General features: G+C 38.2%; 2 protein-coding genes across 6 annotated transcripts in view; one reads left to right on the forward strand and one right to left on the reverse strand.

Annotated features, from left to right (window-relative positions):
- ASB4 (ankyrin repeat and SOCS box containing 4) overlaps positions 1-14,076 on the reverse strand; it is a 149,120-nt gene extending 135,044 nt beyond the window's left edge. Inside the window, exon 1 of one of the 2 annotated variants that reach the window (XM_060020499.1) lies at positions 10,526-14,076. The gene's annotated coding sequence lies outside the window, so the exon portion shown is untranslated. Of the gene's footprint in view, positions 1-4,140; positions 6,636-10,525 lie in introns of those variants that run through there. The other variant, XM_060020498.1, reaches the window with a different exon arrangement.
- LOC132431033 (serum paraoxonase/arylesterase 2) lies at positions 82-26,174 on the forward strand. 4 transcript variants are annotated; one of them, XM_060020507.1, is made up of 11 exons: positions 168-279; positions 1,800-1,891; positions 2,629-2,695; positions 8,218-8,288; positions 15,085-15,140; positions 18,780-18,945; positions 19,482-19,608; positions 21,061-21,261; positions 23,840-23,921; positions 24,644-24,772; positions 25,344-26,166. In XM_060020507.1, the coding sequence occupies exons 3-11, from the start codon at positions 2,655-2,657 to the stop codon at positions 25,500-25,502; spliced, it is 1,032 nt and encodes a 343-aa protein (XP_059876490.1). In that variant the 5' UTR covers positions 168-279; positions 1,800-1,891; positions 2,629-2,654; the 3' UTR covers positions 25,503-26,166. The 4 variants fall into 4 exon arrangements, with proteins under 4 accessions (XP_059876492.1, XP_059876489.1, XP_059876490.1 ...); XM_060020509.1 differs by lacking the exons at positions 1,800-1,891; positions 2,629-2,695 and having other exon boundaries at positions 82-279; positions 19,518-19,608; positions 25,344-26,174; XM_060020506.1 differs by lacking the exons at positions 1,800-1,891; positions 2,629-2,695 and having other exon boundaries at positions 89-279; positions 25,344-26,162.
- Positions 26,175-27,249: the final 1,075 nt, after the last annotated feature.

The following is a 27,249-nucleotide window of genomic DNA, read 5'->3' on the forward strand; positions in this document are numbered from 1 at the left end:
CACTGCCGGGAAGGTGTCTCAAGAGGCAGGTTTGCGGTGACAAAGGCCAAGGGCCGCGCCGAGGGCGGAGCCGCCGCGGCCTGTGAGCAGGAACCGGGCTCGCCGACCTCGGGGCGGAGCGCGGCCCGCGCGCAAGAGCCGGACCGCGGGCACCGCCCACAGTGCTCCCGGGCCCGACCGAGCTAGGCGGCGCGGCTTCCGCGCCATGGGACGGTTGCTGTCTCTGAGCTTGCTGGGGATAGCGCTGGCGCTCCTGGGCGAGAGGCTCCTGGCGCTCAGGTAGGTGGGGGCCTCTCGGGTCCCCAGGCTCAGGGTGGCAGGGGCTGCGCGCGAGCGGGGACCCCGGAGCCAGCGGCCACGTAGGACCTCTGCATCGCTCTGCTCCTCGGCCGGCGGAGCTCCTCCACCCCAACCCCCAGCCGCCACCAAAACCCGGCACAGTTTGGGCTGAATCGCGAGACTTCATAGCGAGTTTGTAAGCTTTTGCTGCGCACCCAGGTCTTTCTTACCTAAGTTGACAAGCGAGTACTTTGCGATTTACCCAGGGGCGAACCTAGTGCTTTAACTTGAAAACAAAACTATTACTCATTCACTGAAACTTTAATTATAAAGATTTATTTCAGGTCATTGGTGCTGCTTCTCTTTGTTGCCCGAACCAGCCTCCGTCTTTAATAAAGTTGTTTTCCGTCTCTTCCCTGCAGAGTTTGAGAAACTCTTCCTCTGCTCTCTAATCTTGGCACGGTTGATCAAAGATACTTGAGATATTCAGCTATTGTTCTTACATCACTTCCTTATTTATCTCTTCGTCTGGGAACACAGAAGCCAGAATGCCAAACAGGACACGCCTAGTCTATCTCATGTTTTAGTTATAAGGAAAAAACGTGGGTGATCAGACGTCATAGTCTCTAAATTATCAACTCAAATTATGTTAAGCCTCATGTGAAAGAATTCCAGAATGTTGAGCACCCTCTCTGTACGCTGTGCACTCTTAGCCTCCTGTAATAGAGTAAGGCACCGTCCTTACCTTTAAAGAGTTTACCCTATTAAAGGGAAAGAGAGAAATAAATCAAATAGATAAATTAGGATGTTCAGGACAGGTACAAACCAACCCCTGTTGGCTTAAGGAGGAGAAGTTACAACGCCTGAAGGTGGAGTTCAGGAGGAAGAGACATCTGACACTAGCCTTGAGGGATGGGTGAAACACAAGTGGGGATGAAGGAGGCAGTCCCAGATGGAGAGTGCCGCGTGAAGAAAGGGAATGGCGGGGGAAGTTTAGATTTGAGCGGAGCATAAAGTTAAGGGATGAAAACAGTAGGAGTAGGGTTTTGAGATGGTTAAACCTACGTTGAAAAATTGGGGCCTGCATAGATAGGCCAAGGGGAACTAGCAATGTTTGTTGTATGTGTTTTATTTTTTTAAACAGGAACCTGTTTAAACCATCTAAAGCATAACCAGTTGGGCTGTGTAGAGATGACCTGGGAGGCTGGATTGGAGTAGAGCAGTGGTTCTCAGTCCTGGCTGAGCCTTAGGGATCTACTGGAGACCTGCTGTCTGGGCTGCACCCCCAGCAGTTCCAATTCTGTTGCTCTGGGTGGGGCCCAGGCATGAGTATTTTTTATTTTAAAAAATTCTCCTGATAATTCTAACATGCAGTTAGAGTTGACAAGTACCAGAATAGAGAGCAAATAGACATGGGGAAACTAGTTAAAGTCTTGCAGTAGTTTGGCCCAAACTCTGGAACCCCAGGGATGAGGGGTAAGGCCAAGGTGATACTACAGTTTCCAGCTCTGCTGTCTTAGCTGCAGCTTCATCTGCTCATAAAGGGATGCCAGGAGGAGGAACAGTGTCTATGCAACAGGAAGCATCAGAGTTGGAGGAGGAACATTTACTGGTAAGAAATGGACATGTTGAGCTTAATTTTCACATTGTATAAATGACCATCCTGCTCTGCAGAACGTTATTGAGTTGGGTGATTTTGTATGATCTGTCCAGCTCTTGGTTTCAAAGGCAGGACCACTAAAGTTCTCAAGCTCATTAAATTATCCCTAAACTTCAAACTACCAGTGTTTCCATAAGTTGAAGTTTTCTCAATTAGTCAACTTTTTCTTCTTACTAACCTTAAGGTTTTAAATTTAAATCCCTTTAAATGATAAATGTAGATGCAAACCTAAGAAAAAGTAAATAAAGCTTATTTAATTTACATAGAATGCACCTGCTAGATGATTTAAATTTGAATGTATCTTTTCTTTATAAAGACTTGACTATAATAAACTTTATTGAGCAGTGACTTCATAGGGTTGTAACCTCATTGGACAGTTGAGGCCTTATAGTGGCTGATGTGAGAATGTTGGGGTGAATGATGGGTGGCTAGATCTAGCAAATAAAAATGTAGGACACCCAGTTAAATTTGTATGTCAGATAAACAACAAATCATTTTTTAGTATATGCCTATCCCATGCAATATTTGGGATGTAATTAGACTAAAATACTATTCGTTATTTATCTGAAATTCAAATTTAACTGGGCATCTTGCATTTTATCTGGCAACCCTATGAGTGCAGAGCATCAAGTGCCTGCTACTTACAAAGTTCGGTGGAGTGCTTAAATGCATAACATTTCTCCTTTCAGACCCTTAGAGTATTCTGAAAAGCAGCATGTTCCCACCTCCACATAAAGAAAGGCTCTTCAAAAACAGGTTTTTGGTTTGTTTTTTTCTCTCATCTGCTGCCTTCTATTTCATTATTCTATTTTTAGAGATGGCACTTTGGCACTCAGGTTATTTCTCTCCCCCAGGGTGCCCACTTAAATTTCAACTTGGATTTCAGGTAAACAGTGAATGATTTTTAGTATAAGTATGTCCTGCATGGATAAATGGAATCAAGGTTGTCTCCTTCCTTCTGAACTATAACTGGCTAAGGTTCCCAGGGGAGGATGGCATGTCATACCCAACTTTTCCACTCCTCCCTCATGGAGCAGTAAAGGAAAAAGTAGAAATACAAACATGTCCCCAGGCCAGTGCTCCCTGTTGCAAAGCACACACCCTTGAATGAATCATGAGACTTGAGTATATCAGAGACCTATGCCTGAGCAGGAACTCCAAATACAAGCATCTGAACTTTTTGCTTGTTGCTTGACACCTTTTATGACAGCTCCACCAAGAAGCTAGCTATCCAGTCAGCTTTTGAACACTTCTGAAGGGGCAGACTTGTTTCCAGCCACCATCCTCCTTATTTATTGTATGACTACTGTGCGCTGGTCTTTGTGTTGAAAGTGTCAGCAGTTCATTATATTAAACTAAAACTTACATTTACTGACATTTGGAAAGAAAGCCCTTTTACCTTCCTGCCTTCTTCCAGTTTTCATATATGTCTTCCTTCCTATATTATACATAATATTAACTGAGGCTTGGAGAGGCTGCCTAGTTAGTTCAGAAGTTAGTGCCAAACCTGTGCTCTAAGCCAGGTCTTCTGATTCCAAGTACAGTTTGTCCCAGCTCCACCATGGCCTCCTCTCTTCTCTGCCATTGGAGCAAACTTTCCCCAGCTTTACAAGCCTAAGCACACATTCTTAATTAAGTAAGAGCGTTACAGGGGACCAAGGGGTGAATTTCAAGGGGTTTTACAAGTCTGTTTGTGAAAAATAAAGCCCCAGTTTGTCTGAATTTAAGTCTGTACGTAAAAGATAAAGCCCCATCAGTGGTTTGTAGGTTCAAAGGCAGTGAGATATGGAACAGACCTGGTAGTAACACTGTGTTCCCAGTTTGCTCAAAGTATATTGGCACACCAGACTGGTGCATCCTTACTGCTACCACACGATGAGGCAAGATAATCAGTAACCGCCCGTGACCCATTCCACTTTGGATGGGTAATGCCTTTTCCTGAGTGAAGGAAATAGAGATTCATTTCATGGTAATGACTGTTGGTTAAGGGTTCATGCTTTGTAGCCAGGTCACCTGAATTCTCCACTATTTACATGAGACCTTGGCTTTTATTTCACCTTTCTGTGCCTCAGTGTCCTAATCTGTAGGATGGGTATAATAGTACTATATGCTCCATATAGGAGCTGTAAAAAATAAATGAGTTCATTCTTGTAAAGTGCTAGAACAATGTCAGACATGTAGTAAGTGCTCAATAAAGTTACCTATGATGACAATGACGTTGGAGCAGGGGTTCTTAGACTTTTTTGTGCCATAGATCCCTTTGGTAGTCTGGTGAAGCCTTGACTCCTTCTCAGCAAGCATCATGTTTCTAAATGCATAAAATAAAATACATAGGATTACAAACCAAACTGAAATACTATCTAAGTTAATACTAATTTAAATACTTAAATTCTATTGCCAAACTATTTAAAAGATCTAATGTACTAATGTAATAACATGGCCTTCTTTATTAAAGCCTTAAGTAGATCTAGAAGTAGTTGAATACCTAACAGTAGATACTGTGAAGCAGAGATGAGTATAAATGGTATTTTGAGATCTCTACAACAACTAAAATGTGATGAAACAATGTAATTTCTGTTAGTGACAGAGTCACAGGTACTGCTAGTAGAAAGCTCAGTGGTTTGTTGCCTACACTCATCATCAAAAGAAATACTCAGTTTCAGTCAGAGGTTTAACTAAAGATGTGTTTTTCCCCCCCATCAGAATTCAGAAACCCCTGAATTTTACCCATGGACTCTTTGAGGGTCACTGGACCCCAGATTAAGAATCATGATGTACCTGTTTCTGATGGGGGTCATTGGAGGAATGATTACTGGCTCAGTTGAAGGAAGGCAGTATGCATTCTTTCCTGTATTATACCTATCATATACTCGTAACTAAAAGGAAAATAACCAAGTTCTAATGAAAAGGAAAAGGAAAGTGAGAAAAACAAAAGGAACCTAGAACAAAGAAAGCAAATAGCTTTCATCTAGAGTGTCCATTTTAATAGACTAGTAGTGGTGGCCTGGAACATTGTGTCTAAGCTGGAGCTGAGTTAAAGAGAAGGAGTGCTGTAATTGATTAGCAATGTCTGCATGACAACAGAGTGGCAACTGCCACACCATCTCTGATCTAGTACGTTCATAAGCATGCTGTGGACATAAAGTGTTAGGGAGCAAATAGGCTGCTGCAAAAATATGACTTATTTGTGTTTGTATCTCTTATTTATTTATCTGTTTTTGGCATTAATATATGTAGGCTTATTGATTTGCTAGTCCAAAGAGTTTGTATAGCTTTCATTTGTATATTCTCCAAACTTCTTAAATCTGTTCTCATTTAGGAGTGCTTTTAGCTGCAAGTAGCATACATCAAATTAATGGTAGCTTATACGTATTGAAGCTTGCTTTTCTCACTTGATACAAACTCTGTGAGTCATTCATCCTAGAGCTTGTCCATTGAGTCAGTGATCACATCAAGAAATTAGGTTCTGATGTTTTTGTTCTTTGATCCTCCACTGTTGGCTTTGTGTCCTCATACTTGTGTTAAGGATGCTGAATGACTGCTGTAGTCCCAAGTACCACATATATGGTCAAATCATGAAGAATGGAGGAGTGTTGCCAGTTAGCTCTCTTCCTATGTCTGCCTTTTCTACCAGTAATAAATTTATCTTTCCCAAAAGGCTGGGTCATATGATTACCCCTAAAGTACAAAGGGGGCTGGAAGCAAATATTTGGCTTGCCTGCTTCTGCAGTGAGAAAGAGCAAGGAAGAAAGGGGTGTGAATGGCTTTAGGTTTGTTAGCTAATAGGGTCTGCCACTCTGGAGTACAGAAGTCCACTAATGAGTAGGGAACTGATAGTTCTGCCAGGCAAAAAGCCTAGCAGTTTTCTACTGAAAGTCTTTGAAAGTCTTGATGGGCCACAAAGGATGGAAGCAAAATCCTCTCTCTTTAATCATAAAGGAAACACAAGAAAAAATGACTTGATTAACTAGTAACAGTCCTTGGGTTACTCTTCAGTTTTAATAGCAGGCAGTCTGCATATCTAGAGATGATATTGTACAACTGAACTAGCTGATGAAGATCGCCCTGTTAACAAAGTGTAATCATCAGTCATTGATGCAAACCTAAGTTGACTCTGAAAAATACCCCACACCAAAGTGTCCAAACACATATGAATTTTATTTTATCCATAGAATTTTTTGAGAAAGTTAGATGGTAATCAACATTACCCCATCTTTGTTTAGTCAAATGGGCATAAAAGTAAGTTGTATAAAATCGACACCCAAACCAGCACATGATACAGAAACTTGATGAAACTTCAGCTGTGACCTACTGGCTTAAATTTACATCTGTTTCTGGAATCACACAATGTCAATAAACCTTGGAGGTCATTTAGTCTCATCCTTATTTTTATACATAAAGAAGACTAAGGCCTGCAGAGATTAATTGACCTGCCAAAGGTCATGCAGTCTTGCTGCTATGACAGAAACGTGGTCTCTTCTCCCCTTTCTGAGAAAAATACAACAGCAGATTAGAGCCTCTGGGTGGAACTTCCTGGCTGGGTGCTGAACTTCAGGGAAGTCATTTTTCTCATCTCTAAGATAGGGATAATGGTACCTACTTCTTCGGATTGTTTTAAGAATTAAATGAATTCATTCAGGTAAATCACATAGAACAGTGGTAGGCTCAATACATGTTCTCCCTTCTTAGTATTTATTTCCTTTTACCACCCATGATTATCAGCAGCATCCTCCTCACTAGTGTTACTGCTACAACTTATGTTAGGCTAAGTGTACTTGTTCTCGCCTTTAAATCACTGCTGGGACTCGTAGACTTGAGATTTTTTTGTATTTTTTTTTACTGCTTTATTTAAATTTTTATATGTTATTTGCTTTATTTTTTCTATTACATTAATATATTTTATATCTTTTTTTTTTTTTTTTTTTTTGCGGTACGCGGGCCTCTGACTGTTGTGGCCTCTCCCGTTGCGGAGCACAGGCTCCGGACGCGCAGGCTCAGCGGCCATGGCTCACGGGCCCAGCCGCTCCACGGCATGTGGGATCTTCCCGGACCGGGGCACGAACCCGTGTTCCCTGCATCGGCAGGTGGACTCTCAACCACTGCGCCACCAGGGAAGCCCTATATCTTTATTTTATTCATTTATTTTTATTTTATTGCTTTATTGCTATGTTGTTTCAAGAAGTTTAACAGTTATTTGAGTTATATGATTCCAAATACATACTGATTAACAGTTTAATTGGAAACTTCCATATGTATATGGATATATAGATATATATGAATTGCCAAAATATATAGTTGCCACCACCTGTTGGTAATTCTGGGTTGTCCAGGCCTCGGCTTCTTCCATCTCGCCAAGAAACCAGTAGCCTTCCCCATATTCGGTGTCTAGAAGTCCGAAGCTGGCATGAATAGGAGAGAGACAACTGGCAAATTGTCATGTCTCTTAAACGTGTGGTACCTGTGAACCACTTTGAAACATGTAAGCTACTCTGCAGGCACGCTTGTCATTCTTTGTGGATGTGGAGAACAGAAAGAGAAGGTGAGCCAGTGAGAGGAGGGAAAGCCTTCAAACAATAGAGCCCAGATGTGTTTGCCCACCCTGCTTGGTGGCCCTGTACTCCAGGGTGGGAAGGAAGAGGGAAGATGCTTTATTAGAATTCAACATTTTCTCATTATTCCTTCACTTCCGTTTTTATGAAATTACAACAGCAAGTAGTTTGGCTACAGTAGTTGGTGCTCTCCAACCTTCTCACCCCAATAAACAGTCATGGGGATGGGACTTTCTCCACTTGTTTCTTAATAACTATTTATGAGGTGTCTTCTGTGAGCCAGGCTCTGAACAATGCCACTTTCTCTCGACCTGCTTTCAGTCACTGTGTCATTTTGCAGAGGGTCTGGGCATTTTATAGCCCCTCTGGGTCCTCAGAAGGAAGACAGGGCTTCTGGTTCTACATCTGAAGCTCTTCCCACAACACAAGAGCTGTGAGAAATGGGACCTGGTGCCGTGTTTACATTTGCATAGGAACTTGCATTCCAAGTTGTATTTGTTGAATTATTGGCTTCCTTTTACGACCCATGTTCACATATAGAACTTTGTGATTTGCATTTTTATTTTAACTTCATTTCTGGTGCTATTTTATGTTCCTACCCTTGTTTTCTGTCTTCTCTTTTATCTGCTTTAGATTTATGCTGTGTTTTATGTATTGCTCTAAGCCTCTTTAAACCGTTTCTGCTACAAAGCAGGGAATATGTAAACAGATAGATTTTTTTTTTAACAGGAATCGACTTAAAGCCTCCCGAGAAGTAGAATCTGTAGACCTTCCAAACTGCCACCTGATTAAAGGAATCGGTAAGTCTGAGAAAATGCTTGTTACACAGCTTACATTCCTTGGCCCACAACACTAGAAAACTCATTAACAGTATTTTGGCACATAATTACTGTTTATCAGAGGAAAAGTCACATTAAATCAGCAAAAACCTTTTCAGTCAATCTCTTTTGATCTCATGCACCCTGTATTTCTTCTTCTCTCTTACTCTCACTGTGACTTATTAATTATTTGTACAATCCTATGTTTTAGACTTCTTGCCTGCTTAGTGACTTTGCTGAACTCGTTTTGTCATCTGTGTTCTGTATTTTGTCAAGTCTGTATTTTTGTCCGGTCTGGATTATGTGTGGCCACTGAATTCTGTGTACCATTAGCCCAGGAGTCAGCTGGTGAAGGTAAGTCAGAAGGAAGAGAAGTTATAAAACAGAAAATAAAAATCTCCCAACAGGGCTTCCCTGGTGGCGCAGTGGTTGAGAGTCCGCCTGCCGATGCAGGGGACACAGGTTCGTGCCCCAGTCCGGGAAGATCCCACATGCCGTGGAGCGGCTGGGCCCGTGAGCCATGGCCGCTGAGCCTGCACGTCCGGAGCCTGTGCTCCGCAACGGGAGAGGCTATAACAGTGAGAGGCCCGCGTACCACACACACACACAAAAATCTCCCAACATAATCTCCACCCATGAAAAAGAATGAAATAATGCCATTTACAGCAACATGGATGGACCTAGAGATTATCATACTAAGTGAAGTAAGCCAGACAGAGAAAGATAAATATCATATGATATCACTTATATGTGGAATCTAAAAAAATTATACAAGTGAACTTATGTACAAAACAGAAATAGACTCACAGATATAGAAAACAAACTTATGGTTACCAAAGGGGAAAGGGAGGGAGGGATAAATTAGGAGTTTGGGATTAACATATACACACAACTATATATAAAATAGATAGGGGCTTCCCTGGTGGCGCAGTGGTTAAGAATACGCCTGCCAATGCAGGGTACACGGGTTAGAGCCCTGGTCCAGGAAGATCCCACGTGCCGCGGAACAACTAAGCCCATGCGTCACAACAGTTGAGCCTGCAAGCCACAACTACTGCAGCCCGCACATCTAGAGCCTGTGCTCTGCAATAAGAGAAGCCATGACAATGAGAAGCCTGCACACCACAATGAAGAGTAGCCCCAACTCGCCACATCTAGAGAAAGCCCGTGCGCAGCAATGAAGACCCAATACAGCCCAAAATAAATTAATTAGTTAAAATAAACTTTTAAAAAATAAACAACAAGTTCCTACTGTATAGCACAGGGAACTATAGTCAATATTTTGTAATAACTTATAATGGAAAAGAATCTGGAAAAGAACACATATATAACTGAATCACTATGCTGTACACCTGAAACTAACACAACATTGTCAACTATACTTCAATAAAATATAAATAAATAAATAAATAAAAATCTCTACCTCCCACAAAAATAACCTCAGAGATAGAGTTTCTGTTTTATCCTTTCTGGTTATTTCCAGTGCAAATGCAAACAAATATATGCATATACATTTATATCTATGGTTTTCACAAATGGCATCTTAGTATAAGATTATATTCTGTAACTTGCTTTATTCTGAACATAGTGTGAACAGATTTCCACATCAGCACATGTAGATCTACCTCATTCTTTTTAATATTTGCACGTACCATGATTATTTACCCAGTTCCTTAATGCACATTTGAGTGGGTATAGTTTTTTGCAACTACAAGCAAGTCAGTGAACTTCATTGTACATATAGCTCTTCCGTTTGTTTATCTGAAGGATAAACCTTTAATAGCGGGATTATTGTTCAGTTAGCACATATGTTTAAAGTTTTGATGGTCTTTGCTAAATTGCTCTCGCGTTGGCAATGCTAATAAACTCAATACCCCATGTTTATAACCACATTCACTCCAGACAGGATTCATTATGCTCTTTTATCAAAAACAAAGTAGTGAGCCTTTTCTGTATCACACAAAGAAGGCTTCCATTTCATGGAAACTATGTGTTTTCAGAGAAGCCTTTTCTACTTCAGAGCTTCTTTCTGCGCACTGCGCCTCCTGTACACATCTGTTTCCTCTGTGCTCTTGTCCCCTTTTCCCATTGCTACTTCTGTACTTTTTCCCAGTCCTATCTCCCTTCACAAGACTCCTTGACTTCTTTCTCCTGGGGTTTCCCCTCTTTGTTTATTGCCCAAACACTTAGCAGGAGGATACAAACTCAGTGTCAAATACCAGATTGTCCAGATTGGAAAGGTCTGTGCTGGATAATGCAGAGCATCGTAGAATTAAGGTTGTCTGGAGTCCCAAAAAAACCCAGCAACTGCATCCTGCCTTCTGGCCGCAATCACGAAGAGCCGCCTTGGAACTGGTCACTAAGCAGAAGCCAGATGGCTTCTGGGAGGGACCTTGTACAGGTTGGGAGGCTGAGTCAGTGATCTCGGAGGTTACTTTTGCTACTGAGTTAATAAATGTCAAATTATTAAACAGCCCTTGGCCCTGTGAAGTCCACCTTCTGTGAATTCAAGTCTCAGAGTAGACAATAGGGCACAGCCAGACACATTACTGGACAAACTGCCAAGTGTATTGCTGCTACAACTCACTGGAATGGAGGGCACCTCAGAGAAAAACAAGTCCAACAACATTTGTATTCTGAACAGGCATCTGTCTGTGTTTGTGACCTTTATGTTGTGATGTGTGTGAGCTGCTGTCTGGAATTGGGAAGAATGAGGAAATATGTCACCTATGGCCCCTCTTGTGAAGTGTTTAATGCCTCTGAGGCACTTCAAAAGGCAACAGAGCGAAGACGATGAGTGATTAGAAGCACATTTGGGATACATTTTTAGATCTCATTAGAACTGTGCTTTTTCTCTCCCCCTTCTTTGCTTTTGCTCTGTGGTTAGCATACACTATATGAACATTCGTTGAATGCTATGTCAGCGATGCATAATGGTTAATAATAGCTTGTGGTTATATGTTTTTAACAACAGTTGCTTATTCAGTGGTCTTTGACTACAAAGGAAAACAAGGGCATACTTTCCCATAGGCAAAAGCAGTGTCTCTTTGTAGGCAGCAGGAGTAGAGGGGTTCTCTTTTTTAGTTTCCACTTTGGAAACAGTAGCAGCCATGCAGTTGAGGCCAACTAATCCCTCCAAGAGGTAAGGGGACAGGTACATCCCCTGTCCCCCGAGTCCCCATCAAGACAAACATAGACACACACACACACACACACACACACACACACATAAAATAAGGCTACATTCACCATGACTAGAAATGAACTCTTTGCAATTCTTAGGTGCTTTATAAATATCATATCATCTCATGTCTTTCTGTTTTAATAAGTAATAATCACTACCACATATCATACAGGATGTCTGCCTTCAGGGGGTCAGAAAGTAAGCTCACTATTTATTCTATTTTTTTGTATTCCTTTCCAATGTATCTAACAGACAGAAACTAACATTTGGTATAATATCGACGTCTAAATAATAAAAATTATAATTAAAGAGCTATTTAAAAGTTTAAAACATTTTAAAATGTCTTTGAAAATGCTGGCATTCAGAGTCCTGGACTAAAACAAAATTTTGAATGGATTATTTCTCTTGAGTTAATAAATGATTTTATACACTTGGCAGTCAAGATCTTTATAATAACTGCTGCTTGAGTTTTTTTTTTAAAAAGCATTAAAGTTTATAGCCCTTGTTGTCAAGTACTTTACAATCTACCTATGAAAAGGAAAACAGAAAAACCCACTATGTGAGATATAGACATATTTTTTCTTTTTACAGCAGATAAGGACCTAAGGCTCAGAGAGGTTAAATAACTTTTGCAATTTTTTTCCCAAAACAGTATTTTCTCCCAGAGTGATTAATACACACATCTGATTAATGAACCAAAAACGTGGAAAATAATAGGCTACATTACATTTTGGATACTCTGTTGGGTATGGCAACGGCTGATTTGCTGTTACAAAGTTACAATAAGTAACTTAGAGAAGAGAGAAATTGGTTCTCTTTTATGTGACAGTCCAAAGATAAGCAAATGACCTAGGGTGATTAGATGATTCTACTCCATGTGGTCATTCTGGAACAAAGGCTGATGAAGCAACACAGCTATCTTCAACATACTGCTTCCATCTTGGTACAAGACTAGAGCTCCTTTGTTGCCATTTCCCAGCAGGAAGGGGTAGAAAGAAAATTTACATGGATATTTTTATTTTATTTTACCCAGTAGTTGCAAGTAGTTTACCTTGTACTCTCATGTCCCATTAACCTGAACTCAGATGACTGGCCACCTCTATCAGCAAGAAGGGGTAGAAAATGTCTGTAGCTATGTTGCTGTGTACCCGTAGCTGAAAAAAAAGAAGGGGAGTATGGATACTGGGGAGCAGTTGGCCATCTCTGACACAGATAGATAATTGCTAAAGGATTAAGAAGGGATCAAAATCAGATATGCTAAGTTAGAAGACTTTCCAGAGAAAGAGTGTTTGAAAGAAAAGTACAGGATATGAATTGATGAAGATCTTGGTGAAAGGCATGGAAGCAAACATTTTGGGGGAGAAGCCAACATATGTAACTGACCACAGTTGGATTTACAAAGTAAAGTGTCTTCAGAGAGGAACCAGGGGATGGTTCTAACAGAGAAATTTCATTAAATGCTAGGTTGTGTTTTTTCTATGCACTTTTAAGTCAGAACAAAAGACTTGAATCCCAGCTTCCCAGTTTGTGACCTTGAACAATTTACTTAACCTTTCAACGGCTCCATATTCTCTAGTCTGAAATTAGAGATAATAATATTGCTTCTTAGAGTTACAAAAATTATACGAATTAACATATGTAAAGTACTTATAAGGAGCCTGGTTCTTGGTAAACACTTAATATATGTTAGTAGTTATTACTGTTACTACTCACACTACTACTATTTCTATTATTGAATTAGAGGAGAAAAAAATTAGGTGTTATGAGATGATAAAAGCCTACTGTCATAACGGCTATAGAAATAAAGATCGGGGAGTAGATCTGGAAAATATTCTAAAGAAAGCTACAGATATGACTTTTTTCCCTTGGAATTAGGCAACGGGATTAAACAGAAAGAAGCAGCAATGTGGTTGACATGAATATATCTTTTAAAAAACATTGTTCTTTTCTTGCTTATTAAAAGAATATGATTATTTGTAGAAATTTTTAAAACAAAGAAAAGTATAAAGAAGAAAATGAAAATCACTCATAATCCCACCACCTAAAAAAAATTGTTATTTTTTTCTACATCTTTTCTTTGTCTATGTGTGTAAGCATGCGCACGTTGAAGTTAAATTGTCTTAAATGATTTTTCAGGAACAACAAATTTTAATTAACTGAGCTCCTACTCAATGGATCTAGAAAGCAGAACTTAGACTAGAATTCTGTGTGCAGGTGTGTGTGTGTGTTCGTGTGTTTGTGTATGTATACATGGTGAAGTGTTCCTTGGTCCTTGCTCTTTATCAGTTGAGAAACACCATGGCACTAGAATCTAGAGGTTTTTAACTTTTGGGAGTATCACAGACCCTTTTTTTGAATCTGCTGAAAGCCAAGAACCTTGTTCACAGAAAATGTTCTTATCTGTACATACACAAGACACTTTGCATTGCATAGAATTTCAGAGGGTTCACAAACTCTTTGAAACCCATGTGTGGTTACTTAGGGATCCACAGACCTCAGGTTAAGAACTCAAGCATACAATACTTAAACTTTTATCTCTCTTCTTTCTGAGAAGCAAGCATATGGGTCATCTTTATGAAGTGAAGTTTTGGGCTTTTTTTTTTTTTTTTTTTTTTGCTTTTCTCCACTATGATGGAGCCAGCAACACTGGAGGCGGCCAGCCAAATGCAAACTCAGGAATCAAAGTCCATATAGCTGGATAGATGCTGTTTGTTTCTGACAACCTAGAAATAATCGTGGAGAAATCCTTTGGAGAGGGCTTAAAGTGGAAGGTTGGATTTTGTGGACTCAGAGCATGTGTCATGATTTGGCTTAATCTAAGCCATTTTTATTCCTCTTTTCTTGTGTTTGGGTCTATTATCTGTCTGTGGAATTTACACAGTGAGACCACTGGCAAGGTCTTATGTCTAATTATTTGCTGTGCTGTGTGGAGTGTACTGCAGACGATCGATAAACAATCAATAGTAATTGTAGCCTGTTTCAGAGACACTGTTAGAAGTTTCACCTGGCTTAGGTGCATGGTATTTTTCATTAATCGTCTTTTGCTAGTTTTTTTCCTGTAATTTAAAGCCTAAATTTAAAGATTAAACAGAAAGCTTTCTTTGCTTATGAGAACAAGCAGGCATTGTTTTTTAAAGAGGGACTGTATAATCCCAGGTGTTTTATCTCTGTTAATGAGAGAGTCTGTGTTTGCTTCCGATTGAGTGAGCCGAGAAAGGGACAAGAATATTTGCATGGTTAAATGAAGATGAGCCCTTCATTCTGAAAGTAATATTCCCCTGATGTCAATTACTTTTGTACAGACATCTGGATGTTTATCATAAGAGTGTACAGATGTCAACTTTTTCAGTATTATAGCTGGAAATGTGGTGATTACTTGACTTTGATTTGAGTAGACATAAAATCTCTAACATTTAAAGTCAGAAGTTCACTGCAGGAAAGGATTTAGACTGACGTTTATTAAAGAGAGTGGTTCCTTGGAAGAAAAAATCGGAACCATTCTGAAAGATGCAGATACTGATAAAGTAAACAAAGCTCTACCTAACAAGTCACAGAATTCGAACATGACATTTATCTATTTCTTGAACTTAACAGAAGCCGGCTCTGAAGATATTGACATACTTCCCAATGGTCTGGCTTTCTTTAGCGTGGTAAGTATCTTCCTTCCCCAGTCTCAGTGGAGGAGGTACAAGGGAGTTTGATGAGGCCTTCAGAGCAGTAACTTGTTTTTAAAGTTCCTCAGTTTCAAAAACAAAAAGACAGGTCAAACAGGATCTTGGAAATTTTCCTCCAGCTCCTCTGAATGTAGGGATGAAAAAGTCTTTGCCAATTGATTTATTGCTCTTTATGTTCCCACTGGCTTGCACTAAAATATTCCAATGCAATCTGTCTTCTAAAAGTTTGTTATTAAAAAGGATATTTGGGGCATTATTGTGGATATTTGATACTACATTATGCTATTTTAAATACAGCATCTACCTTTCCATTAGATATTCAATTTGAAACTAGTATTCTTGCTGTTATTATTTATTTTCAAACAATATACCAACTTTCCTAGACAAAGGCCAGTGCTTTTGCTTTCTTTCTTTTTCCCCAAATAGCCTAACGTAAGTGGAATGTCATTGACTGAGCTTATTTATACCCTTCACTTTTGCCTTAATTTTTATAAGCTGAAAAATAACAACCTTTTCAGGCATACATTACAAAGACTTTAAAATTGATTGGCCTGAGTGATGCTAGGCTACACCAATATGCATTCTAATTAGAAAATTGTATATGTGGGCCAAGGAGGAAGTTCTGACCACCTCTCTCTTCTCCCTGGCGTGGGCCAAGGTGAGGGACCTTGGCATCTTCATGGATTCAGTTTTTCTTGAGAAAGAAGTATCCAACTTTGAAGGCAGCCTATAGTTATTCTGTTCCCTCTCAGCAGCCATTATTTTCAGGCACTGAGACTCAGGAAAGATGTGAAAAACTTGGAGATGCTTCAGAAGAGAGTCACAACACTAATAAAATAGTTGTCAGACTTATGAGAAAGGTGAGAGAACTCAGCTGAGATGAGAATGAGGGTTAGAACACTCTTCAGGTTCCTGATGGTTTTTATATGAAAGGCTGTGAGTGGCTGGTTATTTACCACAGAGGGAGAAAAGAAATACTGTAGACTTTAGCAGAAACATTGATATTTATATGGATTGGCCAAAAAGTTTGTTCGAGTTTTTATCACATCTTACGGGAAAACCCGAACGAACTTTTTGGCCAGCCTAATATTAAATTTTAAAACTATGGCTTTAAAAGGTTTAGTTAAGGGGCTTCCCTGGTGGCACAGTGGTTGAGAGTCCGCCTGCCGATGCAGGGGACACAGGTTCGTGCCCTGGTCCGGGAGGATCCCACATGCCGCGGAGCGGCTGGACCCGTTAGCCATGGCCGCTGAGCCTGCGCGTCCGGAGCCTGTGCTCCGCAGCGGGAGAGGCCACAACAGTGAGAGGCCCGCGTAACGCAAAAAAAAAAAAAAAGTTTTAGTTAATTACCTACACACAATGAGTAAAATGACATTTCTAGGAGGACTCTGGGTTTGTGTAGAAGCACATGCTTGCACACATATCTTATATTCTTAGGAAAAAGCACTGAGACTCCTAGTCAACATTATTCATAACTAAAATGCAAATATCCAGAGTAGAGTAGAAGGCAGTTGCTTTTTTTTTTTGCAGAGAAGCTGTTTTCAGAGATTTGCGTAATCCAGAAGTCACCTATTTCAAGATTTTCTCCCCACAGGAATAAATCTGAATTAGGAGGGGTGAGGTCTCCAAGCACAAGACATCTACAGCCATTTTAGCTGAGAGGCTTAATATAGTCACAGTGATCTTGTAGCCAAGTCAACAGAATTTCTTCTGCTTGTTTTTCTCTTATCCTTCCTTGGTTATATGACTTTTCTTTTCTTTTCTTTTTTTCAAATTTAGAAACAATCTCATTTTACTGATTTTTTTTTAATTTACTCAGCATTGTCTCTAATATTCCCCAGAATGCACTCCTTTCTAAATGAATACCTCCTACATCATAGCATTTGTTTATTCTTCCAAGCATTGTAGCCAATTAGCCCATCCTATTCCACAGTTACAGGCTTGAGGGGCATCTCAAAACTAACATCACACTTAATGAGGAATTAGATGACATAGAATAGAAAAAAGATTTAAATGACAGTGTGAATGTACTTAACACTAGTGAACTGTACACTTAAAAATAGTGAAAATGGTAAATTCTCTGTTATGTATATTTTACCACAGGTGGAAATAAAATAAAATTTGAAAAAGAGAAAAAACAGATTAAAATGATAGAGAGTATTACAATAACTCTGGAGAGTTATTACATCCCTGGTAGAGCTTCCTGAGCATTGAAACCCTATCATTTATGGGACATTAATAAAGAATAGAGATTATTAACCACTGAATTGGCACTGCCATGTAGCAATAGCATAATTGCAGTTTATTCTACTTGTTGGGCCTTGAAGTTGTGTAATTTTGATAGATATTTTTTAATTGGAGAAAATTTCTATTAAATACAATTTGTGCATAAAGTGAGATTTTTTGGGTACTCTTTTAAATTTGCATAAAGTATGACTTGAAAGATTTAAAAGAGAAAAGACCTCGATTATTTTAGTGAGGGCTGAAAAAGCATTAAATGAAATTCAACTCTCATTCCTGATTAAAAGCTCCAAAAAAACTAGAAGTAGAAGGAAACCTTCCAGAAACCTACAGCAAATACCATTCTTAGTGGTGCAACATTAACTGCCTTCTCATTAATGTTTAGAAAAGGAAGAAAATGCCCTAAAATACTGTAACCATCAGTAATCTACTAGAGTTCTTAATAACCCAAGAAAACAAGAAAAAGAAATTTGAGGTAGAAAAAAAGACAAAACTGACGTTATTTTCAGATAGTGTGATTACCTGTTTTTTGAACAGTCTAAGAGATTCACCTGACATACTCTTAGACCTAATAGGAGAGTTGAGTGATAGGGTTGTATTCAAAATGAACATATAAAACTCAATGGCTTTCCCATGCACTAGGAAAAAACAAACAGAAAATGTACTACTACTACTACTACCAGTAATTAATAAGGTTCCATTTGAACAGCAACTTAATTTCCGAAATTTATACAGAAAAATAAATGAGCAGAAATATTTAAGACTATTTTGGAAAGGTAAAGCAATGTGTGGGATGTGAGGACTTGCCATATATATATACATATTGTATCTTATAAATAAAGCTATAGTAATTAAAAAGTGGCATATTATCACAGGATTTAGACATGAGTCCAAACAGACCAAAATGTAAATAGGGATCTAGTACATGATAAAAGCAACATTTGGAAACAGTAGGAAAAGGACAGACTGACTACACGCCAAGCACTGATCCAGGCCTTGGGGTCTAGCAGTGAACAAATGAGACAAAGTCCCACCTCATGTTACAATGGGGAGAGAATGAATGTGTGTCAGATAGTGGCTTATCCCCGCCCTCAACTCTGTTATCTCCCAGTCCACCAACCTTCTGGTTACCCTCTGAAGAGACTAAACCCTTAGTCTTCTGCCTCAACTCAGAAATATCAGTTATTGTTAAGCTTTCAGCCTCCCAGCTTCCAATTATTATTTTTTTATATTGTTTCCTCTCTGCTCTCTTTGTGTTTGCAGGTTTATGCCACCACCTTTAGCCAAAGTCTCTATCATTTATTTATAGTTGCCACTCTAGTCTATAAAAATACTTAAGCCTTTATATTTAACTTTTTCCTCTGTTTTAAAAAGGGTCTAAAATGTCCAGGCCTCCACAGTTTTGCACCAGATAAGCCTGGAGGAATACTAATGATGGATCTAAAAGAAGAAAACCCAAGGGCACTGGAATTAAGAATCAGCCGTGGATTTAATTTGGCTTCATTTAATCCACATGGTATCAGCACTTTCATAGACGATGGTAAGAGCTGATGAGCTACCAACATTAAAAAAACTTACAGTGGTTTGCAAGTGACTCTGGAAAATCGATTTGGATCATATCTGTAGTAAGAGAACAATTAACTCATGAATTACTTCTGTATTCTTCATACAAATAAGTCCATTATTTGCCTCTTCAGCTGGCAGTAAGTTATACTACATTTAGAAATTTCTAATGGTTAACACCTGAAAGAATGTTTAGATTTCATAACCTTTTCAAATATCTATTATCATTACATTGAAAAAGAGCTATATTTGTGAATTAAACTATTAACAGATTATTCATGAATTCTGTATATGGAGTGGGAAACACTCTTTCTTAAAGGTCAGGGGACCAATGATCAGAAATAACACCAGACAGACAGTGATGGGAAAGACGGGGAAGAAGAATGATCTGTTAGGTCGTCTAACAGCTTATACATTCAACCTTTCCTTGCTCGTGGTATTTAAATGTCAGTGTCTGCCCAGAGGTCCTATGGTTATGTCTTGTAAATTAACTCTGTTCTTTCAATTCTTTAGATAACACAGTTTATCTCTTTGTTGTAAACCACCCAGAATTCAAAAATACAGTAGAAATTTTTAAATTTGAGGAGGAAGAGAATTCTCTTTTGCATCTAAAAACAATCAAACATGAGCTTCTTCCAAGGTAATTAGTCCTTTTGTTCATTCTCTGATTTATCTGTAGCATTTTCAAATATTCCCTATGATGGTCCTTTCACCTTTTGTAAGAGCTGAAATACACACACATATATATATACACATAAACAAATACATGTATTTATATGTGTATGTGTGTATACATAGTTTCCTTGCAGAGCAGGGAAAGTCTATATCAGTGTTCTGTGTGGGCTCCCTTGAGAAATAAGGAAATGCTGGACTACCGAGGATTTGCTCTTCAGGGACATCTTGAGAGTAGAAGACAAACCTCACCATTTTTCCTTCTGTCACCTCCCATTTCAGATGACTCATCATCCGAATAGTAATAACACCTGTCCTGCCAAGGAAGCGTAGTCTGCTTTATATGGCGTTTGTATGCTTAGTATGGGACTAACAAGAACTGTTTTCACAAGGTAGCTGTGGGCCAATGGTCCTGCAGAATTGGAAGTGGGTCACTGCTATTTCAAGAACATAGAGCTGGTTGATAATGTGACTAAAAAAGAATTATGTGCCCCTCCCCGGCTCAGCTGCATCTTTTAAGTTTGAACTTGATGAATATTTTTAATTTCTGTTACTTCCCTATCTAGGACTTAAGTGTGTAACTGCCAACCATTCTCCCAAAAATTCAATTCATAATAAACAGGAGCATGAGTACCATCCAGGCAGCCTTTGCGTTAGGGCGCTGTTTCAGAGAGGGGACCCACCTTCCCTGTAGCTCCGTTTTTCCTTTAACAAAGGAGAAAGCCGCTCTTTCAGACATTTTTGCATAGGGTAATTGGAATTTAAATTTAATAACACCCTTACCTAATTGGTTTTAAAAATGTAATTGTTTTTCGCATATAAATCTCTCACCTGAAGCATTTCACTATGGCAATTTCATCATTCATCTCTCCGCAAGTGTTTATTGAGCGCCTGTTCGTTCTTGGCAGGTCGCCTTTGTGAGTCAGGTAGAAATTGAACAGTCAACCTTAGTTTGACTAATAACTAAGCAAAGGAACTCAGGAAAATCCAGCAACTGAGAATATGGAAGCTACATAAATGTTATTGACAGCCCAATCAGCTCACCAGCCAATGAGGCTCCACTGAGCTCTCTCCCTTGGACAGCTCTGTCTTTTCGTATTGTTGTTAAACCCTACATTTCTTGCTGTCAAAAAACACACTCTGTTGGCACCAAGTTCTTTTTCCTTTTATAATAACCTGCCATAATTGCTAAATGACCTGTCTTCAAATTACCTGGTACCATAAAAAATTGTTCTCCAGCAAATGATATTATAGTAGATTACATATGACTATAGCCATGTGATTTTAGCTGAGTTTTTCCTGGGAAACCTCTCACCAAAAATTTAAAGCACATATTATGTAAACCTTCTGGAGACTTAATCTTTAATACTGAGACCAACTGGCTTTTTATATTCTCTCACATGTTATTTTTCTCTTCCAGTGTGAATGATATCATAGCTGTTGGACCAGCACATTTCTATGCTACCAATGACCACTATTTCTCTGATCCTTTCTTAAAGTATTTGGAAACATATTTGAACTTACACTGGACAAATGTCGTTTACTACAGTCCAGATGAAGTTAAAGTGGTAGCAGAAGGATTTGATTCAGCAAATGGGATCAATATTTCACCTGATAAAAAGTATGCTCTCTTATAGAAGTATTTTCATTTCTTCTCAGTCAAGGTGCTGGGCCAAATTCTTTACTTTGCTTTTTTTTTTTTCAATGTAGAAATAGCTTACTTGATATTTTTGGTCTATGATAAATATACTATATATAATATTTACAAATATTACTATAATACTACAATATAGAATACATATATGTAATATATTATTAAATAGATAATGTTTTATATAAAATATATATATGTACTATATATTTACATGTAATATATAAATATATATTTATATACAGTATATAAATTTGGTATATATCCTTGTAGAGTTTAATTTTATAAATGTAAATTTTTATAAAATGGGTTCATATTTATATATACATATTAAAGTATTAGGTAGGTGTTTTCCTTTTAAATAAATATATCATTGTTTTATTGGCTGCATATTATTCCATTTTCAGGATGATTGTAAACTAATTTAACCAATTCTCTATAAATGGATATGTAGGGGGGTTTTTTTTCTGTATAAAAACCATTTTTTATTTCTCATTTACCACTGAAACTTATCCAAATATTTTTAAGGAAAAACCCCCCAAGGGAGAATTACATACAGCATAGTGGTTAAATCTTCAGATTTTGGAGTCATATAGACCTAGGTTCAGATGCCCACTGGGCACTGGCTAAATGTGGGGCTATGAGCGCCTCCTCTTTGCACATTTGTGCAAGTGTTTCTGTAGAACAAACCCCTCAAAATAGAACTACTCACTTAAAGGGTGCTCCTTTTAAATGTTAACTTTAATAGATACTGCCAAATTGCCCCCCCAAATTATCTCACTATTTTTATATGTCCAACTGTAACCTATAGGAAGGATATTAAAGTCTTTATTAACTTTCCCTTTTACTACCTTAGCACACTGAACAATTTAAACTACTACAAATATAACATGAAATAAATCTGGCATTCTGTGACAACTAAATGTCTATTTTCATGACAATTTCTTCTTTCTTGTTGATTACAGAAAAATGAATAGAGAATCATTTAATTTAAATTGTCTATAACTGACCCAATCCAACCTCTCCCACCAAATCTGTTTTTCTCCTCAACTCTCATCTTTCAGTTATGACAGTCAAACTTTCCAGTCACCCAAGCTAAAAATAATAACAATAGGGCATCCAGCTTTAACTCCATCTCTCTCACCATTCCTATTCAGCCATTGAGCAGGTCACACTGGTTCTATCTGTGCTTCCGTCCCTGACCCTCACCCCCTCTTTCTTCCCATTGACACCTGCTTGGTTCAGGTTCTCACCCTCTCTGGCTGGAGTATTACACTTTCTTCCCACTTGTTTTCAGTCCACTTCCATTTTTCGCACTGTTGCCAACTTCATCTTTTATATTCCCCTGCCCTTTCAAAATCTCCCAAAGAGGGAACTCAGTCTGCTTCATCTTTGAATCCTCATACTGAGCACAGCCAGTCACAAAGCACATGGTTAGTAATTGTTGAACTGACCATTTGTTATCATGCCACTCTGTTATTCCAGAAATTCAGTGGACCCCAGTTGCTTATCAAATCAAGGCAGGCTAATGGGTTGGACTTTCTTTAATAAGCTAGTTCCAACCTCCCTCTTCTACTGTTTCCACACTTACTATGCTTTAGACAAGAACTCATTATTTTGCAAAACTGCCTCTCTTATTCTTGCCCCTGTGCCTTTGTTCACATGTTTTCTTTTGCCTAAAAGGTGCTTTGTCCTCATATCCTCAAATCCAGTCTCTCTTTCCATGTCCACTGCAGATGCCCCCTTCCTTTGTAAGCCCTTCTGTTTTTTTAGGAGTTAGAGATTTCTTCAGTTTCTAGACCTGAAATATGTCTTATGGTACCAATCATGCTGTATTATTTGTTTAATATGTCTAAACCATCTGATCACCCCCAACACACTACAAACTTTTCAGGAGAAAAGAATGTGTCTTCTTCATGTTTATATCTGTCACAATACTGAGTTCATGGCTTTACACACTATAATTGCTCAATAGAACAGTTGCCATGGAACAGGCAATTCAATGAGAAAAATTACCGTGAAGCAGTCCATTAATTCACCCTCCTTAGATATAGCCAGACTGTTCTGAATAGATACTTATTTCTAACTCTTACATTTCTCGATATGTTAATAAATATTTATTAAATATTAAGTATTAATATTCTAATAAAATGTGTTCTGTTTTATACCATATGTTTCTACATGTAAATGATCCCTTGAAATATCAAATTATATTGTAGAATGTAAAAGCTTTTTTTTGAAACCAAATATTTGTTTTACTGTCCTTTCAGTGGCAAATATCACAGACTTTATATTTTAAATGATGTCCCATATTATTTTTCCTTACAAACTTTTTGAAAAATAATTTAACAGTTCCATGATTGTTGTAGTAACACTGAATTGATTTTGAAAGCTTACTTTTTAAATAAAAATTGACCTTTATCAAGCATTCCTTGAGAGCCCATCATTGATTAACTTCTTGGCAGGTTATTAAGACTTATTCGTCATACTGTGTTAATGAAGCTTTATATTAGCCTGGGGCTCTAACCAGTATGTCCTTCCTGCAAAGGTACATCTATGTTGCTGATATATTGGCTCATGAAATTCACGTTTTGGAAAAACACCCTAATATGAATTTAACTCAATTGAAGGTAAAATATTTCTTTCTATATCTAAAGTAGACATTAATCTTGAAATTACATAGTTATACTATAACAATTCCTCACTTAGAACAGAATAGCCAGTGTTACTATTCTGGGTTTTTCACTGCTTCCTCTCTGTAACTGGCCAAGTCTCTTGTTTCCCCACAATCACAAGAACTGACTGATTACATGCAGCAGTGTGTTGGGAGGGATATTTGCATCAGATTTAGAGCCCATTCCATGAAGTACTGACGGCACCTGATGAATTCCAATAAGAATTTTCACAATTGAAAAGACTAATAGATGAATTCTGAAATGAAGATTTATACAAGTTGTCAGTTCTTTCAATAATAAATGAAGGTAGAAATTGGGTTCCACACCATTATTATTTTCTTCCTGCTTGAAAACACATATTTTAGATTGATTAAGAATTTCCTATTTTGCTTTGAATGAATTCCTTGAGCTAACTGATCACTGTGCATCTTTTAAGGGGAAAGGAATTCATTTTTTAGAGAGATTGATTATTGCCCCAGCTTTCTTAATTTTAGGAAAAATGAAAAGTGACTCTAAACCAGTGTATTAAATTTATTTTAAGCAATATTGGTGTTAAAGGGTGGAAGCAGGAGATGGGTGAAACATCCCCATATGCATAGGGGCAAGAAAGTTTAGCCCTAAATTATTTAATCAAATTTCTCATGGCATTTAGATATTGACATTTTTTCATTTGGAAGGTACTCAAGTTGGATACACTGGTGGATAATTTATCTATTGATCCTTCCTCGGGGGACATCTTGGTAGGCTGTCATCCTAATGGCCAGAAGCTCTTCGTTTATGACCCGAACAATCCTCCCTCATCAGAGGTGTTTATATTTTTTAGTTTTTCAACCTTAATTATTCAAGTCCTTTTAAACTAATAATACAATAAACTTATGTGGTGGTTGGTTTCGTAATTGCTTTAAGCCAATAATTGGCAGAATTTCACATTGTTCAAACACTTTTAGAAAGGTAGTCTTTTGATGTATTAAATTATGGTGGAAACTAGTCAAAAGACCTTTTTATAAAAACATGTGCCCTCCTTGTGTGGTATACTGGCAATTTTTTAAATACCTGGCTTACTGTCAGCTCTCCACATGTCACTACTTTTGTTCATGCTAAAGCAGTGAGAAAGTAGGCACATTAGTGTGGAAGTATTTCTATTAATGCTCAATTACTATAATAACACTCAATCCTGTGTTGGCATGCAATAACTAGATGGTTTAAGAAAGTACTTTCTTTGAAGGTTTAACAAAGTAATTTAAACATTAAAAAATTGGTAACTGCTATTTTCAACAGCATGTCCTCTTAATCATTGGGTCTTTGTGGAAGATTATTGGTGACTGAGTGACTGGGTGGATGGTGGTTCTATATTAATCGTTTGTATCTCCTGAATAGGTTCTCCGCATCCAGAATATTCTATCTGAGAAGCCTACAGTGACTACAGTTTATGCCAACAACGGGTCTGTTCTCCAGGGAAGTTCTGTGGCCTCGGTGTATGATAGGAAGCTGCTTATAGGCACTTTATACCACAGAGCCCTGTATTGTCAACTCTAAATGGTCCTTTTGCTATGCAGGCATGCTATCTTCTCTTAACAATTTTCTATGAATTGCTAATTCTGGGGGAGTTTAACCAGCAACGTTGACCCAGGAATGTATGACATGTATAGTAAATTTATTTCAGTAATGAAAGCCCCCCTTCAGTTCACATAGCACTTTTAACGCAAAAGGAAAGTGAACAGTTTTTTAAATTGCCAAGTAAAGGTGAGAGAAGAGAGCTGCTTTCAGTAAAGTGAATACACTTTGCATAAAATAAGCCTGCTTTCCAACTGCCAGAGCATGAATTCCACTGAAACAGGGTAGATTATATTTCCTTAAAATGTAAGTGACCTCAGCTCCACCAGTGTGACCACTGTGACTCAGAACTACTGATAGGTAACATGTTTTGATGTTTTGTACTTACATCTTTGTTTACTATTAAAGAGTTGGAGTTATATTAAAGACTAACTAAAATCCATGTTTTGTCTGTGCTTAATTCTCAAGGCATATCCTCAGCGGGAGAATGAGAAAGTGGCCACTTCTTTGTGGGGTTACCTTGGGATGTGCAGGCATGGCAATACTAATTTTTCTCAGTTGAAAAACTAAACTATTTGAATAAAATAAAACAAAGAATAACTAAATATGGCAACTGGAATTCTCAATTAATATGGAGTATTCCATCAGCTCTATTTCTTAATGGGAGCCCAACTTGCATACAAAGAGGAGATAACAGGTTGGAGCTGGAAGGTCAGTCATGCCACCTCCTTATTGAACACAGCCGTGAACTTCATCAGGTGAGATGAAGCCAGGTATCCAGGCCCACATGGTTAATCCCAGCAATGACAGGATCAGGGTCTGCCTCATAGAGAAGCGTTCTTTCCACTCACTGTACCTCCTGTAAATTCATCTTAAACCCTGAAGAGAGACTTTCACATGTCTCTTTCCATTGTAACTTACCAAAGCACTTCACTTCTCATACGCTCCCCCATCTTTAGCATCATTATAATCAAAATATTTGTCATTTACTTATGAAGTGAAAGACAATGCATTAAAAGTGGTACATTCATTATCTCATTTAATCCTAATTACAGCCCTGAGGGAGTACGTATTGATATTATATCACTCTTAACATTTCACAGATGTTCCAGGTCACACCTGGTAAGGGGTGGCTCTCAATCTATTTCTGATGTCAGAGGCTGTACCATTATCCGCTGCATGATGCTTCTGCCATGGAACTAATGAGGATCTCGTTATTTACTCTTCTTCCTAATATATAGTTTCTTCTGTTTTTATAGTTATCAACTTGAGTTCTGCTTTTCGATGGATCATTTAAAGACTTAAATGTAAATTGCATAAGTATTCTTAATCTTGGCCCCTGTCCATTTGGCCTATGTTCTTATTTACATTTTTATATAGTCTGTTACTAATGTATATTGGATGTATTTCATGCTAAAATCATCATTTTCTCTGTTTGCATTATTCATGGAGAAGACATTAAGTCACAGGTGAATAAAGCAATATTAAATATTATTCATTAGGGATCCAAAACCAAGAAGCATATGTTTTAGATTTTAGACTATGAGCAATGCCTATCTAAAAAGCTACATTCACGAAAAGTACCAGAATACAGTAGGCATAAGATGGACTTTTTTCCATTGTATTTATTAGAAATTTTATTTGGACAAAAGTAAATAAAAGTTAATAGGCACATGTATTATTTATCTTAGAATTTTTAAAAAGTTTAAAAAAAATAAACTCTGGTTTT

Source organism: Delphinus delphis, chromosome 9, assembly GCF_949987515.2.
Source record: "Delphinus delphis chromosome 9, mDelDel1.2, whole genome shotgun sequence".
In the NCBI taxonomy this organism is placed as follows: Eukaryota; Metazoa; Chordata; class Mammalia; order Artiodactyla; family Delphinidae; genus Delphinus; species Delphinus delphis.

Bases quoted from the DNA above. Each gene is read 5' to 3' on its own strand.
- LOC132431033 (XM_060020506.1), top strand. From the start codon at position 206: ATGGGACGGTTGCTGTCTCTGAGCTTGCTGGGGATAGCGCTGGCGCTC. The intron at 23,922-24,643 runs GTAAAATATTTC...TTCATTTGGAAG, and splicing joins TGAATTTAACTCAATTGAAG to GTACTCAAGTTGGATACACT. The intron at 24,773-25,343 runs GTGTTTATATTT...TCTCCTGAATAG, and splicing joins ACAATCCTCCCTCATCAGAG to GTTCTCCGCATCCAGAATAT.